At 40.0% G+C, this 21,129-nt stretch overlaps 1 protein-coding gene across 2 annotated transcripts in view; it reads right to left on the reverse strand.

Moving 5' to 3' along the window:
• The window catches only part of Alcam (activated leukocyte cell adhesion molecule), a 171,829-nt gene extending 160,995 nt beyond the window's left edge, over positions 1 to 10,834 (reverse strand). For both annotated transcript variants that reach the window (XM_057764361.1, XM_057764360.1), the window contains exon 1: positions 10,202 to 10,834. In XM_057764361.1, the coding sequence (XP_057620344.1) occupies positions 10,202 to 10,274 (73 nt within the window). In that variant the 5' untranslated portion in view covers positions 10,275 to 10,834. The remainder of the gene's footprint in view (positions 1 to 10,201) is intronic.
• Positions 10,835 to 21,129: the final 10,295 nt, after the last annotated feature.

Raw genomic sequence — 21,129 nt, forward strand, 5'->3', positions numbered from 1 at the left:
TCATAAACAGATACTTATTTTATATTTTAGCATAATAAGACACATGATTGAATTTTACACTAAACAGGCATTGCTTAAATAACATATTTGAGAACTAGGTTACCATCCACAGAGGCTACGTCAAACAGGTTAAATATAAGGATAAATGTAAAAATTTATTCTATTTTTCTCCTTGATCTGATATCAAAAAATACTACACTATGAAGAATCTTGGTTAGCTCTATAAAAATTTAAAAAAAGTTATCTGGGCAGTGATAGCTCACATCTTTAATCTCAGCACTCAAGAGATGCAGGCAGATCTTTGAGTTAAAGGCCAGGCTGGTCTACAAAGTGAATTCCAGGGCAACCAGGGCTACACAGAGAAATCCTGTCTCAAAAAAACACAAATATATATATATATGTATATATATGTATATATATACATATATATATACATATTAAAATGTCAGCTCTATTAGTAGATAGAGGAAATGCCTTCAGAATAAAGTACACTGCCACACACTTGAACATTTACAACTAAAGTAAGGGCCAGTGAGATGGCTCTTGGAACAAAGGTGTTTTCATTCAATCCCAATAATGTGATTTTTTTGGGGTCTTGATTGGCAAGACCCAAAAAGCACAGGGAAAGAATAGACTCCAGCAAGTCATCGAGTCATCCTGTGACTTCCATCCTCCAGCTGTGGGCACACACACACACACACACACACACACACACCACACACACACACACACACAAGAATGATCACACCAACTAAGTTAATAACTATAATATAAAAACATAAATAGCAAGCAGAAAAAGTTCGAAACTACATCTTAACTACTCTGTGAACATATCTTTGTTTGGTTTAAAATTGTTATCTTCAGCATATTCTTGGTGGAAATGTTCCAAATGTAGACTGCTATGCCTTTTTCTATGAAAAAATAATCATGAAATATATTTCACTCCTACTTTTCTTAATAGGTACAAAAATTACAGGGTGAAATGTGTTTACTCATATTAACCTCTTTAGTGTTTGTAAAGAATGCTGTTTTTCAGCATGAACAAAAAATAAAATGATGACTCTGATCCACAGAATTGCTGGAAGTACTGTTCAAAATATGATTTACTTAAAACTACCTGAAATTTGCTCAGTAAGATCTCTTGTCTGGGCATTGCAAATGGCGTTAGTTAGACCACCCACAGTGTGTGCTGTACCTTCAGTGAATGAACACAAGTATAACGAACACTTGCTTAAGGAAAAGCAATGTTAAATTCTTTCAAGGCACACATATGGCTTCCTCTAAATCTACTTTCAAGCCAGCCAATCTGTAAATAAAAGAAAACATTGCTACCAACTACAGCTTATGTTCTAAAAGTTAGGTGTTCTATAAGTTAATTGTAAAGTTATATATAAAGAACAATAATTTAAAAAAAATCATCTGAGTCAGGTTTCCTGGTGTGGGAGGTCCTTCTGTCTGTGTGTTGCTTTTCTTGGTTAATGAATAAAGAAACCGCCTTGGCCTGTTGATAGGGCAGAACTTAGGTAGGTGGGAAAGACAGAACCTGAATCCTGGGAGAAGGAAAGTGTCAGAGAGACACCATGGATCCACTGCCAGAGGTAGATGTGCTAAAACTTTGCTGGTAGGCCACGACCTTGTGATGATATACAGATTAATAGAAATGGGTTAAATTAAGATGTAAGAGTTAGCCAATAAAAAGCTACAGGTAATGGGCCAAGCAGTGATTTAATTAATACAGTTTCTGTGTGATTATTCTGGTTCTAGGAGGCCAGGAGGAACAAGCAGTTCCTTGCAACACTTTCCATCATCAATTTTGGCTCCATCTGTGTACAATGAAGTCAGCACAAATATATTTGTAACTTCAGGTCTCTATATGTATATTGTTTATGTATGTTCATTACTCATAACTTTATTTTCTAGTATCTTTTGACTATATGAAATCAATTTTTTATTTTTGTTATATGGCAATAACACAATTATAGAAGGAGCATGCTTTTTGAAATATAATTTTAGAATCTCTCTTCAAATAATGAAAGTATTAAATAACTTAGTAATTTCACTTTCAAAATATCTTCCTTTCAACATAATTGTTCATATGGAAAACAGCCCATAGAAGAATGTCTGTTGCTCTATTTACAATAAAAAAAATATGGGAATAGCAATATTTCCAAAAGTGACAAAATGTTCATCACAGTGACTCAATATAACTAAATTCATAATTATTGCTAGTTTTAGGGGAGGTGGAGCAAATGTGTTGATATGACAGAGTTTCTTCATCTCTAAACTGTGTTTATATGAAAAAGGAAAATTGCAAAAATGTGGATATAATGAGTCCTTACTCCTCCTAAAGGAGGGAAGTGTATGTGCAAAAATCTGTCACTGTGTGAGTAGTTGAATGAAATGTTTTCTGAGCCTCACACTGGCAACCAAATTATCAGGTTGCAGGAAAGTCTGAAGAAATGTCTAGAATCCCCCAGGGTCTCTCACAACTTCAGAGCTTGTTTTGTTTCACTAAAAAGGAACAGATACAACTTCTCTCCAGTCAGAGCCACATCCCTTACCCCTCTCCACCCCCCAGCCCCACCACACCCCTGCCAGTCTCCTTATCCCTCCCACTCTCTGATCCTATTGTTTTTGCTTGGCTCCTTTTTAGTGCATGCCTCAGGTACCACTTCTAAACCATTTCCAAGTTTATCCTAACCCCAACCAGACCCATCTGCTGTCACATAAGCTGTTCTTTATTCTTTGGTACACCTAGCATGCCCCCTTGCTCTAGTTACATACTTTGGCCAAGTTTCTGCTCCCCAAAGAACCCAGTGCTGGAGAGATAGCCGCCTAGATATTGGTCCACTTCCTTGTCCCAAAGCACAGCACTTTGCTGTGCAGTCTGAAGACTCAGAAGTTATGCTATATATGTTGAGTAGTCATATAAATTTTAAATTTTGATTGGCCAACAATGTGCCTTTTGACTGTTAACAAATTCTTTACTTATAGGTCCCACAATATGCTATGCCATTCCAAAGCATGAGTCTGGGTCTCAGTCTCCTCCTCCCACATGAAACTTTCCATCTTCCCATTCTATAGGTTACGATTTTAGGAGTAAGAAATTACTTCTGAGGGAAGAAAAGAAAGAAAAGGGGGTTTGAGTAGAAAACTACTCCATATTAGTACCTTCAGTAATTAAACGGCCTCATACTAGGTCTCTTTTTCCAAAATACCATCACTTACCAGTGCTGCCATCCTGGGGACAAAGTCTTTCATACACAATCCTTTGGAGGATATTCAATACCCAAAATGGAGCATATGGTTTATATAACTTGTTCAAACTTCATTCCAGAAACAAAAGGGAGGAGTCTGAAGTTGAAAGTTAAAGCACTTGCCTGGTATACATAGGGCCTGAAGTTTGATTCCCACCAGCACAAATAAGAAAAAGACAAAAATTTTGAGTGACTCTAACTTCAACAGTCCATGTACTAATGTATTATGGGTTAAAAAAAAAAAGAAGTAGGATAAAATATGAGACAGTGCCATTAAAAATGAATCGAATCAAACAGTCAATCAATCAATCAATCAATCAATCAATCAATCAATTATCATACCCAGTAGAATCTCAAGCATACTCTATGTCTATCCTGCCTTGGTTATACCAGGAGGCATGGTTACCCTACTAGTAATGTATTACCAATCTCAGTAACACTGAATGGTAACTAAACATTCACAACAAGGAGCTCTCACAAAGCACACTATAGGTGTGTAACAACTACTACCTAGAGAGCGCTGGATGACTGCATGCCAAGAGGGCTGTTGTGCCTTCATGGTTTCCTTCTGCTCCCTCAGGCAACTGTTCTTTCAATATGGTTATGTTTTCTAGTTTAGTTCTCAGAGAACAATACTATACCCTTAATTCCAAGTTCTTTAGGAAGAGAAATTTGTCAACTCACGAGTAGGGGATGATTTGTATGATGCTACATACAAATCTCTGTATATGTATTTTGTGCAAAGAAGAAAAAGGCAGATCAGTTTACAGGTGTCAAACTCTTTGTAGGACTGAAGGATCAATAGATGAAGTTATGTGATATTGTAAAGGTTCATGTCCAATAAGAGACAAGTAATACATATCTTAATACACCAGGGCAAAAGCCAAGCACAGATAAGTACTGGGGATGGAAAATGTCAAAACATAGTTTGGTTATTACAATGATGATTTTCTATAAAGGCAGATGTTACATTTAAGTAGTTATAGTTTGAATAAGAGAGCCTAGAATCCTGAAATCTACATACTCACAAGAATAGAAAAATCTGTTTCTATCTGGATAAAAATCTGTTTCTATCAGGTTCGGCATAAGTCAGTGGGACAGTGCTTGTACACACCGTGAAAAGCACGTGGTTTGATTCTCAGCACAGAAGAAAAGTCTCTTTATACTGATTTGTGAAGTGAGAGATCTTTGAGATTTATGTTCTCAAAATGTTGAACTGAAACGGCAGTTAATGTCCTAAAACAAACTTAGATAACTTCTCCGTTGATATCATCACAATAAAGTAATTATAAACCTCTTTTATTTCAATTTCACTCTGATATTTATAAATTTTACATTATTGGTTGCCACTGCTTAAAACGGCTTTGAACTCCACTGAAAGCACTGCTGTGTTTACTAAGAGCAGGTATGCAAATAACCTTTGGGGAATCAGTCTACCAAGTTGCTAATCCAGTTTATATCAAGAAAAAGGAATCGCCTCTTTATTTACTAATAGAAACTCATATAAAATAATGGAAGAAGTTTGCTAAGAAAGGGGTCACTTAGGGAAGGGAAAATCTTACCCAATCTGGAAAGTATGGCTTTGTCCATTTAAGTGATTGACATGTGACTGGACAAATTAGAAGATCAGATGAAATAGTATGGTCGTAAGATGCTAGCCTTGTAACTTTCAAGAGCCTACGGTATTCTATTTGAAAAGATTCTAAAACTTAAATACATCTGATGATGCTTTTAGTCTTATAGTCTTACTTTGACCAAGACTTCACCACACTTTTTGGAGAGCCATAGATAACGAAGATGAGAAAGGAGAAACTAATGGCACAAGTTAGACACTCAGTTTCTGAACCATCTATTCTTCATGTGGTTTGATTTCATTATTTTTAAATACAATCAACCCTTAGAAGACCAGATACAGGCATGCTCATTAAGTAACTCAACTTAAAGTCACATTAAATAATCCTTTAATTAGAACTGGTATGCACTGCCTGCAACTCTGATTTTCCCATCGATGCAATGGGTAATTGAGAACTGACTAGATAAATAAGAAGAATCATTAAAAGCTAATTTCATTCTTGGAACATACACTACAAAAATGGGCAATGATAATAAGTTACCATAAAACAATGACTAAATATCACAGAATTTTTGAACTAGTTCTTTCTAAAATATATACTACTCTAGTGAACAACAAAAAGTAAAAAAAAAGTGAGATTTGTCATTTACATAATTAGCTAAATGAAAATATTTATAACTCTAGAAATATGTAGCACTTTACATATAGTAAGAATACTTGAATAATTATAGACTACAGCTTTGTATATAGCATGCAACAGCCTCTTCTTGAGCACAGAATGTATACATATATATATATATATATATACACATACATATATATGTATTCAAATTTCACTTTGTTCTCCATAGGGAAATAAAAATTCTCCTCAAAAAGAAAGTAAATAAAAGTAGAAATGAACACATTTTTAGTCCTTTTAGTTCTCACTGAAAATAAAATGAGCTGTAATTTGAAAGTAATAATCAACAAACATTAATTTATCACCACTCCCAAGAAAATATTCTTGGTAGGTTTTGTTATTTCAATGGATGATGTAATTCTTTGTGCGTCACAAAAGTCTTGTCCCCGCAATGGCATGGAGCTGTGTGACAACTTGACAAGGGAGAACAAAACTAACACTTTCAAGGGACTGCTTCTATTTGTCCGTACAAAGGTATAGATGCACTTTTGTTTTTAAAGTGGGGAGCCTGATTGGCTCTCCTCTATATTCTTGGATTCAAATGGGCTTGTCTACTTGAGTTATAGGGCTCTTTGATATTTGATGCTAAACAGATTGTCAGAACAGAAGAGGTATATCTGGACTAGAAGGTGTGATGATCACAAAGCATTCAAAATGCTATCTTAAAATGCTGCTATTTCACATGAAAACATGCTTGCAACTGAGCACTCAGTTTCACTAAGATCTAAATTTAATAGCATGAGAATTGGGGACATGAGAAGGGGACTAAGATAAAGGAAAAACAGAAGCATTTTGGTCCCTTTTAATAAAACAATAAAGTGATATAAGTGAACTAAATGAAAAATATTTTGTGAACAATACATTAAAGTTTTAATCTATCACCTCTTACTGATAAAATATTCCAAAATGAATTTCTGTGGAAGGATTAATCTCACTATAATCGGAACCATGAATTATATAAAAGGAAAATTTTGTGGATGGGAAACAAACAGGGGCAGAGCAGTAAATCCCAAGGTCACTGCATTCTTGGAAGCAATAGGTAAGAAATTGCACTCTGAATAGCAGCGTCAATAAAAATAATACTTAAGACTACTGAGAAGCCTCTTGTTGACTGCCTACTTCACAAGTCAATGATATACATACATTCACATGTGAATTTCTATCACAAAAAAGTGAGCTCGAATATCCTAAAATGTCAGAAAAGTTGGGAATTAGCAATGCAAAATAGCTTGGATTAAAATGACATGAAAATTTTGGTGTGTTCTATACCCTATATCATATGAGCATCATTAGGGTTAGAAGAACAAGTTCTGTTACAGGGGCATTTTAGTACCAGTTGGCTTATGCCTAATTCCAGAACTACACAAGCAGTTAAGAGTGAGGCAGATTGCTATTCCACCAGGCTTTCCCATGGTCTAAAATCTTTCTCGTTCTCCTGACTGAATGAGATGAACCACCACCACCACCCCCACATCTCATTTTGTTTTGATTGTCCTAATTGGTCCTGGAAGAATAAGAGCAACACATTCTCATGAATTTATAGAGGGAGAAAGCTAGTAATTGGGATACCACTGAAACCTTTCTAGCAATACAATTCATATGAAGTTTGCCCAGAAGGAGAATATAAGAAACACATTATTGGAAAATGATTCTGTCAGTTCAAATGTTTTTACCTCAATTCAAGAAGCAGTGTCTGAACTGGAGGAAATCTCAAGGAACAGATTCCATGCCTCCTGTACATAGAAGAAAGCTGACACCCCAAAATGTTTCTTGTCATGTTTGAGTGCCCAAATGGATATCTAGGTTTTTTTTTGTTTTTTTTTTTTTTTGGTTTTTCGAGACAGGGTTTCTCTGTGGCTTTGGAGCCTGTCCTGGAACTAGCTCTTGTAGACCAGGCTGGTCTCGAACTCACAGAGATCCGCCTGCCTCTGCCTCCCGAGTGCTGGGATTAAAGGCGTGCGCCACCACTGCCCGGCGGATATCTAGGTTTTGAGCCAGGCCTAGAAAAGCAATCTGTTGCAAGCAGTACTCCATTACGTTGTAAATTGCTATTTGATTAAATAAGTCACATAAACAACAGCATATAGTGCTTATGAAGGAGTGTGTAGTTACAAAATTGATACATTTTAATAATTTCGTGTGAATGTTCTGAAAGGAGGTGATTTCAATAGCTGCTTCCCCGCCCCCAAGACCTGATGAAATAAACTGATAAACGTGGTACCCCACCGAGAACAGCTTTTTGTGTCCTTAAGTCTTACAGTGAGCCTTGTATCCTGAGAAATGAAAAAAATCCCAGGGAGGGTTGTGCTCAATTGACGGGAGAGAAGAAACAGTTAACTGCCATGCCACACCTCCTTGCAAACAACCAGGGAAAGCTTTCCTTAAAGCAGTACAAAATGTCACCACAGGCTGACGCTCTTTCTGCAAGAATAATGAGATGTTGGCTACCTAGGATGCTGATCACACACTTCAATGCCTTTACCATATTCAAATTTTGTTGGTGGAAGTCTTGCCTCCCCCTACCTTCAAAACAGATTGTACAAGAGGCCTAAACCATATGGGTGACGACTGCGGTAGCGACAAGTCAAAAGACCTGGAGGAGCAGCGTCTGTCCCCTGGCACCTGACACATACTGTTATAACTGCTCCAGAAATGAGGTGGCCAGGAATATGAGTCCCAAGGATGAAGCTAGGCAGTACCTCACTCCCAAGACTTCTCTCTGCAGAGGACACTGCAGGAGGCGCTCTTCCAGTCCAGGACTCACTTAGGGGAGACCCTGTGCCTTCGAACCATAATTTCTCCATTGAAAGCACACAGACATTCCATGGAGAAGTTTGCAAAACGTCAGCGCTATCATTCTGGGGGAAAAAGAATTTAGGGGTTTGTGGCTTGCGATCCTGGATCAGCAGGCGCGCTCCTGCGGGAAAGCGCACAGCTGGTGACTTGGACTGGAGCCTGCGGTGCAGAAAGAAAGGCCATCAGGTCTGAAAGCGGAACCTCTCCCCTCTTGGCAGTTCCGAGTGAAGAAAAACCTGTTTTTCGACGGGACCAACTGAAAATAAATTCCAGCGCGACCGCATGAAAGGTTAACTGCTGTGTGTTGCGGTCCGGGGGTGGGAGTGTAAGTGACAGTCTCGGAACCTGGAGTGAGGGATTTAAAGCCAAGAGCGGAGATAGGCGTGTGGATGGTCACATTTCACAAACTGACCCCCAAGCTCCCTACTTGACTCTACCCTGGGTTCCAAGATGCCCTTCCCCCATCCTACACTGGGATCCCCCCCAAAAGTGAGACTACATTGTGCAAGATAAGAGAGGCCAGGCGCTCATCTACTGAATGTTTTCACTCTGCCCTACCTGTCTTAAATCTGGCGCTACTCAGGTTTTAGGGTCCCCGCCCCAGAGCCTGAGATTGGTCACTGAGGTCTTTCCCAGCCTCAGAATCAGTAAGCTCATTACCTCACCCAGAAATGCAACTTTGATATAGAGATATGGAGAAGGCAGCCCACACTCCCCCCCCCCCCCCCCAGCCCTCAGCAGCGGCTCCGAAACCCTGAGGATCTCAGGCTCCTGTGGCCTCCTTACTTTCCCTTCCTTCCTGGGGAAGATTTCTAGCCTTTGAAGCCTCTTCAGTGGCTTCAGCTCGCCAACACTGAAGGGGTGTACAAGAATAAAAGATGCAAAGATGCGAAAAGAAAGTGAGTCCTGTTTTTCCTCCTCTTTGATTTAATGAAGGGGGGGGGGCAGGCAGAAGGAAGGCAAAATAACAGGGAGTAGTAGTTTAACCCCTAGCTAGCCCCTAAATGGTGGAAAATCAAAACTTCAAACGCTTAGATCTAGGGTTCCACAGGGAAAAGTACCTGCCGCTTGGACTAGGGACTAGGGGAGCAATTGAGAGGGCAGGACTCTGGCGTGTCAGCCTGCAGGCCAGCTGGTGGACGCCAGGGCTAGGGATGTCCCCTAGGGTGAGAAAAGGGATTTCCAGCAAGATATTCTGGTTGGTGGGAATTTTGTCGTCTTCCTTCGAGGACTCAGTGGTGAGAACTGAGGCGCTATCGCTGGGGTGTGGAAATCAAGAAATCCCTCATACAGGGCTCACAAACCTGGCTGCTAACACAGTCCACATTGCGTGACTCGGCTGCCATCAACCCTATACTCACCACCCACCAGACAATGCAGCTGCTATTTCAGTGTTAATTTTCCCTTCCTTTCCGAGATAGTCAAAGTCCTCCCTTTGCCCTACCTTCCCTCTCAGGTCTTACATTATGATCAAGAGGAAGTTACTAGGGGATTTATCATGACGAAGTGCAGGCAGTTATTTCAGCTCAAGCCAAGCAAAAGGAAACTGCCCTGGGTTCAGTGACGTGGACTTTGACACCCAGAGACTGGAGGGACTTTGCGGGGGTGAGAGTACAGCAAATCCTGGGGGCTCCTCAGCCTCAAGCTAAGCCTCATCCAAAGTTCCTGGAGATTTTTCTCAGTGCTAGCTCTCTCTGTCCAAACTTGAACAGACCAGTCAAGCCTAAAACGTGTGTCACAAGTGACTGTTTCCATGGACAGGTCTGTGTAGCCGCGCGCCTTATGGCTCCCTTACTTTCTCAACCACGCGCTAGGACGCACAGTCCCCAGGTCACCCAGGGAACCGCCCCCGGGCCAAAGCAACCGCGACGGTCCGGCTCAGAGGCCCTTGCTTACCTGGTCTGAGGACCGCGGCAGAGATCAAGAGGCAGAAAATCAGACGGCAAGAAGGGGACACCTTAGGTGCCATATTCCTCCTCCTCCTCGAGGGCCACCCACAAAGTCCACGCCGCAGAAGGGGGCGTCGTCCCCGGGCCCACGGGGCCCGCTCGCTCGTGGGTCCCGACTCAAAGGGACGGCGGCGTTTTCCCAGACACACGGTCCCCGGGGGATCGTGGCGCTGCGCCGTCGGGTCTAAGCCACACGCAACTTTCCTCCACGCGCAACCCGCAACTCCTTCCTGCCCCTCCGCACCCTCTCTCAGTGTCTCTGGCTGCTCCTCCTAGGACAGGAGACCCTCGTATTCCAGGAGACGACGCTTCAGTAGTCAGTCAAGGTGGACGCGGTGCTTTTTGGCTGCTATCTTCTGCTACTTTCTCTTCTTGCCAAGGAGAGGATAAGAAGAGCAATGAGAGTCGCACCGTCCACGGGTCACAGGGACCTCGGAGAGGTCGGCGAGGCAGCGCCTTGGGCTCGCACCGTGGGTCTCCTCAGGTGGCAGCCGCGGCAGTGGCTGGAGCGGCGGCAGCTGGAGCAGTGGCGGCGGCCGCGGGCTCGGGCTGCTCTGAGTGGAGGACGGGAAGGCGTGTGTAAGCTGCCTGTCTCCTCCTCCTCCCGCTCCTCCCTCCCGCCCTGCTTCCCCGGCGGCGGCAAGGAGCAGGTGGTTGGAGCGCGGAGCCGCAGCCTAGAGGCGCTGCAGGACCGAGTCGGAAACTGAGCAGAGCTGGCGGTCCCGGGTGGGAGGAGAGCGTGACGCCCCCGCCCCCTCCCCAACTCCCGCGCTCTGGTGGGCGGGGCTGCCCTTGGCTCCGCCTCCCAAGGGCGCACCCGCCAATAGGGAGCCGTTTTGCGAACCCCGGCTGAGCCGTCTGGATTCGCCGTGGACTGGCTCTTGCCATGGGGTTCTCAGCGCCCCCAAGACACAGAATCTGTGACCATCTGCTGTCCGCCCCGCCTAGTCACATAGCTATCTTCTTGCATCCGGAAGCCCAGCTCTCTGGCTTCACTCCTAGAGATTTTTCTCCTCGGTGAGGATACCGCCTTCAGCTTCTGTGAAGTTGTTGGGGCAGCTCCGCGGGGGTGAGGAGAGCAAATTTGGTCCTCTTGGACCAGGACTAAGGATGTGGAAAAGATGGAAACAGCCACTTCCTTACTTCTCTAATTCGCCTTTCTTCTCTACCCCTAGTCCCAGCTAGCGCACACATCCTCAAAGCAGATCATTTAGACAAGTATCCAGTACCAAAAAGTCAGAGGATATTTCTGCCCCCCCCATCTCCCGCCCAGTGAGAATTAGGACTCTATACCATACTATACTTCGCCACAAGGATTTCTCTAATGTCCCTTTTAAAAAGGTGTCATGTTTATTTTTAATTAGGCGGCGATTTTAAGTTACAAAACAAAACCCAGTTACTCGGGTTAAAAGCCAACTCCTCCTGGTCCTTTGCAGAAAGCCAAGCACCCAGCAGATGGGCAGGCTTCTAGGGCAATTTCTAATGCTTGAACCACCTCCCAAGCTTCGCATCAGGAAACCGTGCCGCTTTCAGTTCAGGCAGAAAGCATGAAGGAATATTTTCCTCTAAAACACCGGGGTGGAGCTGTTGGGGCCCTAAGTGGCTCTAACTCAGGAATGCGGGATTACAACTCTTATGCCGGTAGCATAATAAAATCCTGGTCCCTGAACCAGCTCGCGAGGGCATTAAATAGTCTTTCGTGCATCACCGGGTCATCCCCTGTGAAAAGCCACACTCAGGCAGAGAATGCTAACTAGTCACACAGAGCTCGGTCTTCAAAAGGCTGGGAAGCACCAGCTACCTGCGGGTGGAGATGGGGGTGCCCCAGTATGCGCAGGCAAAAGCTTCGTGCATACACACACACACACACACACACACACACACACACACTCGAGCACTCAAGCGCGCACATAGTCATCTTTGAATTCCTTTCCATTCGTGCTTGAAATTATTAAACTCCATCTTCGAGTGTGATTTTTTTTCCCCTAAGAATCTCTCCGTCTAGTTCTCCCCGCGTTTACAGTATTCTAGGATGGATCTCTTATATTTTTCTCTGAAAATAAGTAATTTGCATCTTATGAATCAACAGGAAGGCTAAATGCTAGGAGGCAAATGCCCCTTAACTCTGTATTCCATGCACAGAGCTAAACGGCTGGCATGCTCCTGGGAATCCTGCTAGATTCCCTTGGGGCATTTTTCTTCTAACTGCAGCCAGCCTTCAGTTGGATGTTTTGGTACAAATCATCCTGTATTTCTCCTGGATCTTAAGATAGACTATTTTGAGGCGAAACAGCACAGTATACAGTTGTACAAATGACAAAAGGCAGAAAGTCTGATCTGGAAAAAAAAAAAACAAAAAAGAAAGTCTGATCTGGTTCTAATGCTCATAGTCAAGTCAACCTCTCAAAACCTTACTTGCAAAGGGGATAGCAATTGTTCCAGGCTTACTGGATTGGTTATTGTGATCAAATGAGCTCACACAGGACACGGGCCAGACACAGTAGAAGGTGATGGGCTTTAGGGAATAGAGAGAGCCTAGAGAGAGCCCTGATTTGCACTGAGTGAGTGACCTTGATCAAAAATCAGCCTCTCACAAATTAAATTGTGGTGAAACTTTAGCAAGTCACATTTAAAGATACATCAAAATGTATCAATTGCAGATATTAAATATGTACGCAATTCCTGAAACAGCTGACTATATATGCATGCATGTAATATGCACAGCAGACTTATGCACATATGTATATATGTATATGTCTCTCTCTATATAAACTTATAGTCAGTTGTCTTCAGAATGTCATTTAATGAGGAATATGTTCTACTGTAGAAAAATGTTTTGGTAAACTGCTTGGAATAATAATTTAAAAGGCCAAAGCTCATATATATATATATATGTGTGTGTGTGTGTGTGTATCTGGGATCACAAAAAGTAATAATGGCATTGTTCTGTATTAGATAAAATAATGAAATACCATGATAGGAATGTCGCAGAAGGATATGGTATAAGAATAAGAACAGAGGAAGAGACAAGATCTGACTGTATTAGCTGGAACTGGGAGAGATGATCAGAAGCCCACCAAATTATCTCAGCTAATTAGCAACTTTTGCTGAATGCTCATGTTAGAAAATCCCAAGCAATATTTGTGGAATCAGTAAATATTATTCACCCTCAAAAAAACTTTGTCAGTATTATACTTACTAGAAACTGAAGGCCAAACAAGAAGTAGATTCCTCAAGGCTTCTCGATGATTTAAAGCAACAAGTAAGCTAGAATTCTAGACCTGCTGAGCCTTTGAATCTAGTATTGAACTCCTACCCATCTAGCTCACTGCATGTGTGTTACAGTAACTTTATACATTTGGGAATATGGGGTCTCCACTTAGACATAAAGTCCTCCATCTTCTCAAACTTTTAATAACAGCTCTACAGTCAAGCATGTTTTTCTTTGAGGACATTAATTAGGCAGCAAACACTATCTGGTTGGGCTGCATGAGAAGTGAGGGTGGGAAATGACGTTCATTCATGAGTAACAGCCAAGAGTCAGAAGTGAACAAGGGAATGTGGATTCCAAAGCAATGCAGCAGGGAGGTGTTCTAGCTTCTTTTATTTTGTGGTGGTAAAATGCCGGTCACAGAATAAGAAGAGAAGGTTCCGCTAAAACTTAGAGGTTACAGTCCCTGATTGCCCAGAAGTCAAAAGAGTACTTCAAAGCAGCCAGTTATGTCACATCTGTAGTCAAGAATAGAGAAAAAAAATCACGTTCATGCTTATTGCTCAGCTGAATTTCTCTTTTCTTCTATAATTCAGAAACGTTGCCTGAGGAATAGTGTTGCCCACAGTAATCAGGGTCTTCCCTCATCAATTAACAATAATGACAGTCCCTGGGTAGCCATTCCCACAGGGCAGATTAATATAGACAATCCCAAACCTAATCAAGACAATCACAACCTAATCTAGAGAATCCCAACCTAATCTAGACATCCTAAACCTTGTCTAGATAATCCCAACTTTATCTAGAGAATCCCTCATTCCTCCTCAGCATTCTGCTCAGATCATTTTAGGTTATATTAAATTGATAATTAAAATTAGTACAGTCATAAGAGAGAATTTGTCTTTCAGAATCTAGTAAACGGGGGCTGAGAATCTCCTTTCCTCATTATTAAGAGGGAAGTTATTAGCTGCATCAACATCACGGACATGTTTGTGAACGTCAAGAATATATAACATCCCAATGATATTTCTCAGTTTGATCTTGGCTCAGAGCACTGGTATTCCTTACTGCAAGAGGTAAAATGAAAAAATGCTTATCCAGGATCGAGACATTTTATGTTACCCAAAACACAAGAAAAACTTCTCATTATAGAGCACAAAATAATTTATCATCAGTCAGGGTTGTATATTCAAAGAAGTGATCTGATATGAAAGATGTTTCTTATTTAGTGTCTACTGAGATCAGAACTCAATACCCCGCTTCCAAAGCTCAGGCCATGATCTTTTTTCTTTATAAAACAAACCCCATCATCTTGTGCCAAAACTCTCCGGTAAGTATATATGCATTTAACAAGTAGAGGAGACTCTCCCCCCCGGCCCCAAATGACTAATCAAAACTGTTTTTTACTGTAGATAAAATTTTACCAAAGAATGTCTGGAAACTGGAAAAATGTATTCCCTACTCTAGTATATCAGAGTGGTTTAGGTATCTCTCTATTTTTAGTCAAAGATGTATGTTGCCCAAAAGGAGGCAACAAATTTAATGTACATCCTCATAAACCCTATTTGTGAAAGTGTATGTCTATTTGTGTGATGGCTAATTTTTATGTCAACTTGACACGAGCTAAAATCATCTGAGAGAAAGAACCCCAACTGCGAAAATGCTCAGACATGTAGTCATTTTTTAAAAATTAATGTCTGATGTAGGATGACTGGGTCCATTGTGGATGGTACTAACCCTGGATGAGTAGCCTGTTGTCGGGGTTTCTGTCCTGGCCTGTTCCTGCAGTCGTTAGGTCCCAAAGAAATCACATAATTCGTAACACTCTTAAACTTAGTTCAAAGTACAAAGTCTCTTCTGAGATGCATGACAATCTCTTAACTGTAATTCCACTGTAACAACAAAATCAGAAAGATCACATACTTCCAATTTATAATGGTTCAGTATATACATTATCATTCCAAAACACAGGGAAGGAAGTATGAGGAAATATTGGACCAAAGTAAGACCAAAAACCAGCTGGGCAAATTCCAAATTCTGCATCTTTATGTTTGGTGTCAAAATACTCCACATCTCCAATTCCATTGAGCTTTTTTGACTGCTACACACTTCTTACTCTTGGGCTGGATTCACTCACTATTAGCAACTCTCACCAGCAGCTATCCCATGACTCTGGCATTTGTAATATCTTGGGTTCTCCAAGCAATCCAGGCTGCAACTTCTAAGCTTCACACAATGGCCTTTTTACTAGGCCTCCCTGATAAATGCCTGGCCTTAGAGACTGTCTTAGGCTGGGAGAAAACTTCTATAACCCATTTCTTCTATCTTTAACTCTAAAGCCAGAACCATGTGGCCAAAGCTACCAAGTTCTGCAGCTTAATGGGACTGGAACATAGCCCCTTTGTTTAATTAAATATTCACCAGCTTTTTGTTTCTCTTTAGGGCCAAACCTGATTGTCCTTGAACTTGATATTTAGACCAGGCTGGCCTGAAACTCAGAGATCCACTACCCTCTGTCTTCCTAGTGCTGAGAGTAAAGTTGTGCCCCACCAAACGCGGCTCTAAATTTTTCTTTAGTTCCTTTCCACAGGTTGGAAACTTAGCTGGGTATGATCTTTCCCTAAGGTTACCACTCCCTTCATTCCATTTCTTAATCTGTTTCTCTCCTTGAATATAGAATTTAGAGCCATTCCACTTCCTGATGCTCTTTTTCTCCCCAAAATGTACTCTTTGCAATTTACCATACTCAGCATGGAGGGGATCATGGCAGCCTGCAGGCAGAGGTGGTGCTGGAGCTGAGATTGCTACATTTTATCAATAGGCAATAGGAAGTTCACTCTCTATCACACTGAGGGAAGCGCAAATGAAAACTGTGCTTTTGTTTCCTGGCAACCCAAACCTGAATGATCACACAAAAACTATATTAATTACAACACTATTGGCCAATGGCTTAGGCATATTATTAACTAGCTTTTGCATCTTAAATTAACCCAGCTTGAGAGAAAGAGCCCTCAAAGCCTGACTCCACACAGACATGCTTCCTCCAATAAGACCACACTTGCTATTAGTGCCACTCCATTTTGGTGCCATTTTCTTTCAAACCACCACAGTGACCATCTTAAATGCTTATAAAACATTGATGGTAAAGACTGATACAGAAGAATAAGTAGGATTTGTATTAAGCCTTCGGATTTATAAGAATTCCAAGGATTTCAAAGGCAGTATAAATAAAGGATAAAACTCCTTTATTTTTGGATCGTATGTTTTCTTTTTAGGTAACTTATTTCTCATTTTTTTTTCAGATGTGTATTGAAATTACGGATATCTATTTTCCTAAGACATACTCCAATGGACTTAATTATCTCATTGAAACTTTTAAAAGTAACATTATTCATCAATTAATTAAGATACAGCTGCTCACGCCCTCAGTAGCTAGTAAACATACCATAGGAGCTCAGGAAGGCAAAAGCTTTCAAAATCTTTGGTAAATATTCAGCTCTTATTTCAGGTTGCAGTGTGTTCTCTGTTAGGTACAGAAAGACATGCATAACTATTTCAGGGCAACTACAAATCCACTTAGTCATCTTGCTTCCTGCCTTAGACATGAGGAATGGAGAAAGAACCCAGCAAAGCTATTGGGCCAAGGAATTTACACCTATAAAACTGATGTCAGAAACTCTCAGTGTGTTAAACACTCATAACTCATTAGTGTTTTCAGTAAGTGCATAGAACTGAATCAAAACTCTAACACAATGTAAGAGTTTCTGCTCAAAAGTCACTAGGTGGTTTAGACTTTCCACTGAGATCAACAGCTCTCTTAGAGTTGAAAATGCAGAAAGTGACTCACTCTGTGTGTGAAAGTACAGAACCTGATGAGAAATTTCAACTCGATTCCAGAAGCTCACAGAAGTCATCTCTATTTCATTGTTATACACTAAATTTTCCTTCTTTATATACAATCACGTATTTAAGTAATACCAGTTACAAAAATAATAGCTCTAGTACATTGTAATAATGTATATTTCACTGTTAAAAACAAACAAATCACTGTAGATATCATGATCCTCTCCAAAGGCACATCAAGTACCAGTCTTGGCAATCCATTCTGTTTTTCCTTTGATAAGCAATATATTTGGATTTACATGAGAGTATTAAAAGTCAGTTATTGGATAAACTTATAATTCCTGAACAGGAAAGACTTTTTAAGTATCAAAACCAGACTGTCAACACTGAATCAAGACTTATTGATCACATAATTCAGGTAAACATATTGAAATTTTAATGTTGTTCAGGGATATTCAAGAAATTCAACAATCTTCAACTTCAAATTATATTTTAAGTAAATAAATTTAAACAATAAATTTATATTTAAATAAATATAAATTTAAGTAGACATTTAAATTTATATAATAAATAAACAGGCCTTTTCCTTCTTATATATCTGAACTCCAGTTTCACATTCTCCCCATTGCTATAGCCACTTATATCAGAGTGTTTCCTTCATTGTTCCTATTTAGAGCCGCTGTACACTCACCCCAGGGCCTTTGCAAATGATATTTCTATGATTTGGAAATCTTTCCCCCATCCGTTGATATAGATGATTACATTGCCACCTTTGAGGCCTTTGCTTATATTTTGCCTTCTCAGTTAAGCTTTCCAAGAACAACAACCAAGAGTCTCAACTGAGTGCCAGGTCCTAGATACTGATGCCTGTATTTCCTGCTTCATGTTTCCCCATAGTCTCTATTATCATAAAGTATATTCAATACATATTTTGATGGTTATTGTCTGTCTTGTTAGGGCAGTGAAAGCTCAAGGAAGGCAGAGGTTTGCTACTGTTCCATGTTCTGTCTGAAACAGATAACATAGAAAATGCAAATGATACCATTTGATTAATGAATTCAATAATATGTGAATGAACAAATAAATCATTGTGCAAGGTACTTAGCAATCAGATGAAGGTGGGGGTTCTTTTGACTGAATTTCAGTACGTAGCCTAAAGGTTCACTTTATTTTGTAGACACTCTAGGGCAGTGGTTCTCAACCTTCCTAATGCTGTGACCCTTTAATGCAGTTCCTCATGTTGTGATGACCTCCATCCATAATATTATTTTCGTTGTTACTTCATAAATGTAATTTTGCTACTGTTATGAATTGTAATGTAAATGTTTTCGGCTGTAGGGATTTGTGAAGGGGTCATGATCCACAAGTTGAGAATCACTGCTCTACTCTAAGGCTTTCTAGAATAGCTCTTAGAAATAGCTCTTAGAACAGATGAGGTAATTCAGGTCTCAAGAGTCAAAGATTCAACAAAAATTCCATAGCTTTGGGTATCCTTCTTATTTAGATGCAAGGAAAAAGAAAGAAAAAAGAAAAACTTTCAATTAGAGGAACTATATAAGATTTCTAAAACTTTTAAGTTAAAATTTGAAGGGTAATAAAAAAAATCAGGATGTATATGAGACAGCATTAGTCAATTTTAAATATAGCACATTTATCCGAACCCTTTGCAGAGCAAACATTCTGCATAACGTTCTGTACTGTATTTCACTAAGGCAAGATTATAGATTCGGTACCAATATTGCAAGGTCTACAGACTTAGTACAGCATTAAAGATTTTAAGCCTCGGTGTTCTTTATACTCTGTTCTTTATGGAGTAAATTTGGCACAGTTATAATTCTGAGCAATGGATTCCACAAACATAGGCAACTCATAACCTATTTGGCTCACAGCACTGTAGGACAAATATTTAATTTAACTTATTGTCCAGCATTATAAGATTTCTTGCAGGTGCTTAATATGTTTACTTTTCTTTATAAGGGCAGGAAATTCACCTAATGGTTGTACCTCAAGGTGAGAAGCTTGTGAGAAAAAACAGTGCATATTAAAATATCTGTGCAGACAAAGATGTAAAAACCTTAACATGTTTTCAATGGCATGCGCAAAATTAGCCATTTAGTCTAGTTAACTAACAGGAGGTAGAGGAGAGGAACTTGGACCAATTATTATGGATTTATTTTTTTATAACTAGTTAATAAACATCTCTGGGCCTAAGAATGATTTCTCTTGTCAAAGAGAATGGTATCTGGTGTCATTTATTTCTCTAATGCTGTGGTAAACACGCGGACCAAAAGCCACTTGAGGAGGAAAGTTTTTTGTTTGTTTGTTTGTGTTTGTTTGCTTGAAGGTGATTATGGGGGAATGATGCTTCCTGGCCTCCTTCCTCTGAATTGCTTGGCTACCTTTCTTACACAGCCTTTGTCTACATCCCAGTGAAGGTACTGCGCACAGTGCTCTCAACAATTTTACATCAATTAGAAATCAAAGAAATATCCCATAGACACTCCCATAAGATATTCTGATAGAGGCAATTTTCATTTGAGATCCTTTTTTTCCAGAAATGTCTAGGTTTGTGTCGTGTTGACCAAAACTATGACAGCACCAAAATAATAAAGTAAACAGTTTTGTCCAAGAATTAACATACCAGTTAGAAAATCTCCAAAGAATTTACTTCTCAAACTTTTGAGACTCCGCATTTCAAAGTTGTGTGTGTGTGTGTTCCAGTTATTTTTTAAGATTTTAAAGGTTGAAATCAATATTGAGTTCAGGATTAAATGAACATTCATCTCATCAATTCTCCCAATAAAGGCAAAAAGTTAGCCAGGGGCAGCTTGAGAAGTAAGTGTAGAGGGGAATCTCACCACAGATCATGACAAAAAGGTAGATTGGAGTAACTCAGATCTTTCCCCCACATTCAGAACTGAGTTGCATGTTTTTATTTCTTCCAGACTACTATGGGATATTCATAGAAGGAATGAAAAATTTCAGCATTTTTTTTCCTCCATGGGGGCAGCTCTTTCCATCCATACCAATTCCAGCTATGAAATTTCAAATTATTTTTTCTTCTGCTGATTTACCCTTTCAGCTCAAAACAATTAATTTATCTTCTGCCTCCATTTCCTTCCAACTTAATGTCATGTTTCTGTATGTCCTATGAAGGTAGCATGTTGAAATAAATGAGAAGTCATGACAACTTATGCATGAAGGAATGAAGAATAAGTGAGTAGTCATCTGTGTTCCAACCATGAAAAATTAGGTGCATCAAATTTCTTTTCTGTTTAAATTTCAGGCCCAATATATCTCTCTACCCAGATTGTGCACAACAGAACTTTTTGATTAACTGGTCAAGCAAATAAGAATAAACAAACAAAAGACAAAACAGAAATACTTTACCATTGGGGAATCTAGTTTTCCTTTCATTTCCTCTAAATCAATGGTGCAGAGGGCAAGAATTATATGCAGGTACCAGATAATGCTTGCTCTTGTCACTATCATATACACTGAGTCTGTGTGGAATAATGAAGCTTTGGTATTGTTTTATTCTCCAAGACGTGTGAAATAAAGTGAAAAATGAAAAGTATTTGTGAATGTATTTCTTACTCCTGCATACAAGGTCAATATTAAGTAGGTTTAGAAGGTTGAGAACTAAGTAACTCCTTTCAACTTCATTTGCTACACTTTTTCCTAAGGCACATTTTTAATCAATATATTACCTTCATTGTTGTTTTTGCTGTTGTCCTTGCCAGAAGGAATGAGAAAAGCGGAAAACAAAAACCCACAGAAATTCATATTCGGCTAAGCTTTTTGATTAATCTAACTTTGTG

The sequence above is a fragment of the Chionomys nivalis genome, chromosome 3, assembly GCF_950005125.1.
Source record: "Chionomys nivalis chromosome 3, mChiNiv1.1, whole genome shotgun sequence".
NCBI lineage: Eukaryota > Metazoa > Chordata > Mammalia > Rodentia > Cricetidae > Chionomys > Chionomys nivalis.